At 39.3% G+C, this 3,421-nt stretch overlaps 1 protein-coding gene across 1 annotated transcript; it reads right to left on the bottom strand.

The window, feature by feature from the left end:
- Positions 1-302: 302 nt before the first annotated feature.
- LOC140782145 (LEAF RUST 10 DISEASE-RESISTANCE LOCUS RECEPTOR-LIKE PROTEIN KINASE-like 2.1) lies at positions 303-2,745 on the bottom strand. Its single transcript, XM_073128561.1, has 3 exons — positions 1,962-2,745; positions 1,704-1,873; positions 303-1,618 (listed from the first exon to the last, which is right to left on the bottom strand). Exons 1-3 carry the CDS (start codon positions 2,684-2,686, stop codon positions 483-485), a joined length of 2,031 nt encoding a protein of 676 aa, XP_072984662.1. The 5' UTR covers positions 2,687-2,745; the 3' UTR covers positions 303-482.
- Positions 2,746-3,421: the final 676 nt, after the last annotated feature.

The raw sequence follows: 3,421 nt of genomic DNA on the forward strand, positions 1-3,421 counted from the left end.
GTGGCTATCCCTCTTTTATTTCTCTCTTGTATAATAACCCTAAAAATAACTTATCTATTTATAGGGTTGCCTTGAAGCTAAAGAAAACATGCGGGGCATTCGAATCCCTGTAGGCCCATTCGGATGGTCCCAGAATGTCCATCTATAATGCAAGAGGGCATTTGAACTCTTGTAGAGTGCAAATATTCTAGGGCTTTGGAGCTCTGACACCCCCAAAGCCCGTTTGAACGCATCAACACAAGAAGCATGGAATATTTGATATGAGTCAAACTTCAACAATTCAATCATATCACTAACAAGCATAAAAATCACATAGCTATTTCATATCACCCATTCCTTGGACCATTACACTTCAACTAATCCCTTCATATATGGTTTAGTACATTTCTGAAATGTTAATCACATAAGTAGAACAAAGAAAGTAGTATAAAATAATTCACCAATTTTTGATCCACTACACTAACAAATTACACATTGATATATCATCCTTCGATGTTGGAAAGATCCTCCTGCTCAGAAATAATTGATAACTGCTCAGAGATGGACTTCATGGATGACAACATCATAGAGTTAGGCTGTGATGAGGAAAAGAAAGGCCTCGATGGCATTTCCAAGCTATCAGTGTCACCTTCCAACATCTCAACGACTTTGCTCATAGAAGGACGATTTGCTGACTTCATCTGAATGCACCATAATCCTATCAAGCATAGCTTTCTTTCTACTTCATGTATCTCAGTAGAGTTATCTATCATGAGCTCTTCATCTTGCTTAAGTCGATCATAGATCCAAGAAGGGTAGTAGACTTGGCTTGAATTTTCCATTTTTGGATCCACATTCCTTCTCCCTCCGGCCATTTCTAGTAACAACATTCCAAAACTATAAACATCAGACTTGTAGGATACTACACCAAAGCTCCTAGACACCAATTCAGGAGCAATATATCCAATGGTTCCTCTCGCTGCACTAAGGGATATTAGACTGTAGTCTTTTGGATACAACTTTGCAAGTCCAAAGTCAGAAACCTTTGGATTGAAATTATGATCTAGGAGGATATTGTGTGGCTTGATGTCAAAGTGCAAAATTTGCATATCACATCCTCGATGAAGGTAATCTATACCATGGGCCACACCAAGAGCGATATCATTAAGCTTCTCCCAAGTGAATGGTCGATGACTCGTTCCTTTTGCGGAGAAAATATACTTGTCAAGTGACCCTTTAGGCATGTACTCATAGACTAGAGCTCTCTTTGATCCTTCGGAGCAAAACCCAAGAAGCTGTACTACATTTATGTGGTGAATCCTACCAACAGTGGAGACTTCATTGATGAATTCTTCCCCGTTGAGCTTAAAATTTCCCAGCATCTTAATGGCAACATGGTGGCCACTTAGCAGAGTGGCTTTGAAGACAGAGCCAAAGCCTCCCTGTCCTAACTTCTCTCTAAAGTGGCCTGTAATTGCAATGAGGTCGGTGTAGGAGTATCTCATTGGTGTGAGTGCTTGCTGGTTTCGAAGAAACCTCTCTACGTTGTCGACCGATACAAGCGTTCTCCAAAATTTGTGGGCTAGGAAAATGTAAATTGACAATGGTGCAAAAACAAACCTCCCCAATATCGCTAATGCTGAAAACATTAATCGTAGTTAGTCATTGCACGTAACAGGATGAGCAATCTACAACATGGTAATGAAGTTCTTGGGTAATCTTACCGAGTACGACCAGCAAAATGTCTAATAAGACCACAAAAGCTACTGAATAATTGTAGTAGGAGTTGCCATTAAAATAGCCGTCCGTGCAGGTTAGGAAGTGCCTCTCACTCTTCACGAGGGCGGATACCGGGAAGAGAATTCCTCTGCCTTTAGTTAGATTGGAAAACTTGCTGCATGGTAACAAGTAAAACATCACTAATGTTTAAACTTTGTTATTTTTGTCTTCGGAATATTTATCATCTCTAGTCTCGTTCTCACCTTGATGCTTCTTGAATGCAGTAATTGATATTCTTAAAGAATAATAGATGGTACGTCCCCCAACTTAGGTTGAACCCATTCTGTAAGAGCTCAAAAACGTCCATCGTTGAACCCATCTCATCAGTAGAGGCTGTAGGAGCCATAACTAGAAATTTACATGAAGGCTCAAGGTCTTGGACCCAGCATAGATCAGTAACTATAGCGTAGACAAAAGTTTCATTCCGGCTAAGGCAAGGAAGGTGCCGGTACAGTTGATGTTGGACTGGCCTCGGGCAGTTCACAAAACATGCCCATCTGTTTGGGCCAATGGAATAGCCATAATTAGTCTCGGGCAGTAAATATTCGACAGGAAGTCTGCAACTTCTGTTACTTCTATTCATGAAGGCAGGGTCGACGGCGTTGACTGTCTGATCCACATACGAGATGCCAGTGACAAAGAACCGGCGTGAACCCAACTCAATAATAGGTTTGTTACCCTCACAGAGAAGCTGGTGTTCTGGAGATCCACACTCGGGTGGATCAGTTTCTAATCGGAAAGGATAGCGGATGTCGTGAAGGTGTCCGCAAGAGGAAGAACAACCTGCATTACAGGGCAAGAGTATGCATAGCAGCAGTAAACCGATGGGGAAGACTAGTAATTGGATGGTACAGTGATTAGAATGGAGTGCAAAAAGCATTTGCGCCATGTCTGAACCTTGATTCCTTGGACGAGATGGAGGCACCATTTCAAATTGGACAAGAAAGATAGTATTCTCTACAATGAGAGGAAAAAAAAGATATTTCTATAAGGAGACCTTTTAAATATTAAAAATTATGACTAAATTCTTTAAAATATCATAATTATGTCGGTGTGTGCTGACTTTTGTTCATTTTGTGTGGTTCTTACGGGTTTCTTACATAGTTGCCAGTGAAAACCTACCAAGGCAAATGGAATCAAAACTTTTGGCCTCATTCAAATCTGGCTGCTTGACTTAGAGAAGGCTAGTTGCAAAGCTAATATATGGTTACTATTTGTCATAGTTCAATTTGAGGGTTGGTTGTTATAATGGTTGTCATTATAAAATTATTGATGTTTGTACCTGTGAGATGAGAAAGTCAAAATTAGGACTAAGGAGTTAGGAGAGTCCTAAATTTTCTTTTTCTCTAGAGAAAGTCGAGCACACTCCGACGTACTATACAAGAGAAAAATTTATATTTTTATAAATAATACAGATAAAAGAAGCTCATAAAACCAAAGGTCATAATAAGCCCCAAAATACATATTCATACACACAGATATTAATGTCTATACATAGGCCACAAGTCATCTAGCTTACTTTATAAGAATAAATAAATAAGAGAAATATAAGACAATTCTTCGCCAACTATTTTACAAACTCTAACTGATCTACAAGCTGAAAATAATTTGACCAAATGGTGGTAAGCATAAAGTCTAGCAAGTTTTTACTTATATAGTCTTA

This window comes from Typha latifolia, chromosome 2, assembly GCF_019914945.1.
Source record: "Typha latifolia isolate L0001 chromosome 2, TyphaL0001v2, whole genome shotgun sequence".
Taxonomy (NCBI): domain Eukaryota; kingdom Viridiplantae; phylum Streptophyta; class Magnoliopsida; order Poales; family Typhaceae; genus Typha; species Typha latifolia.

Coding starts and splice junctions, on each gene's coding strand:
- LOC140782145 (XM_073128561.1), bottom strand. CDS start 2,686: ATGGTGCCTCCATCTCGTCCAAGGAATCAAGGTTCAGACATGGCGCAA. Junction 1,874..1,961: donor TGCATTCAAGAAGCATCAAG/GTGAGAACGAGA, acceptor GTTACCATGCAG/CAAGTTTTCCAATCTAACTA. Junction 1,619..1,703: donor CATTTTGCTGGTCGTACTCG/GTAAGATTACCC, acceptor TAATGTTTTCAG/CATTAGCGATATTGGGGAGG.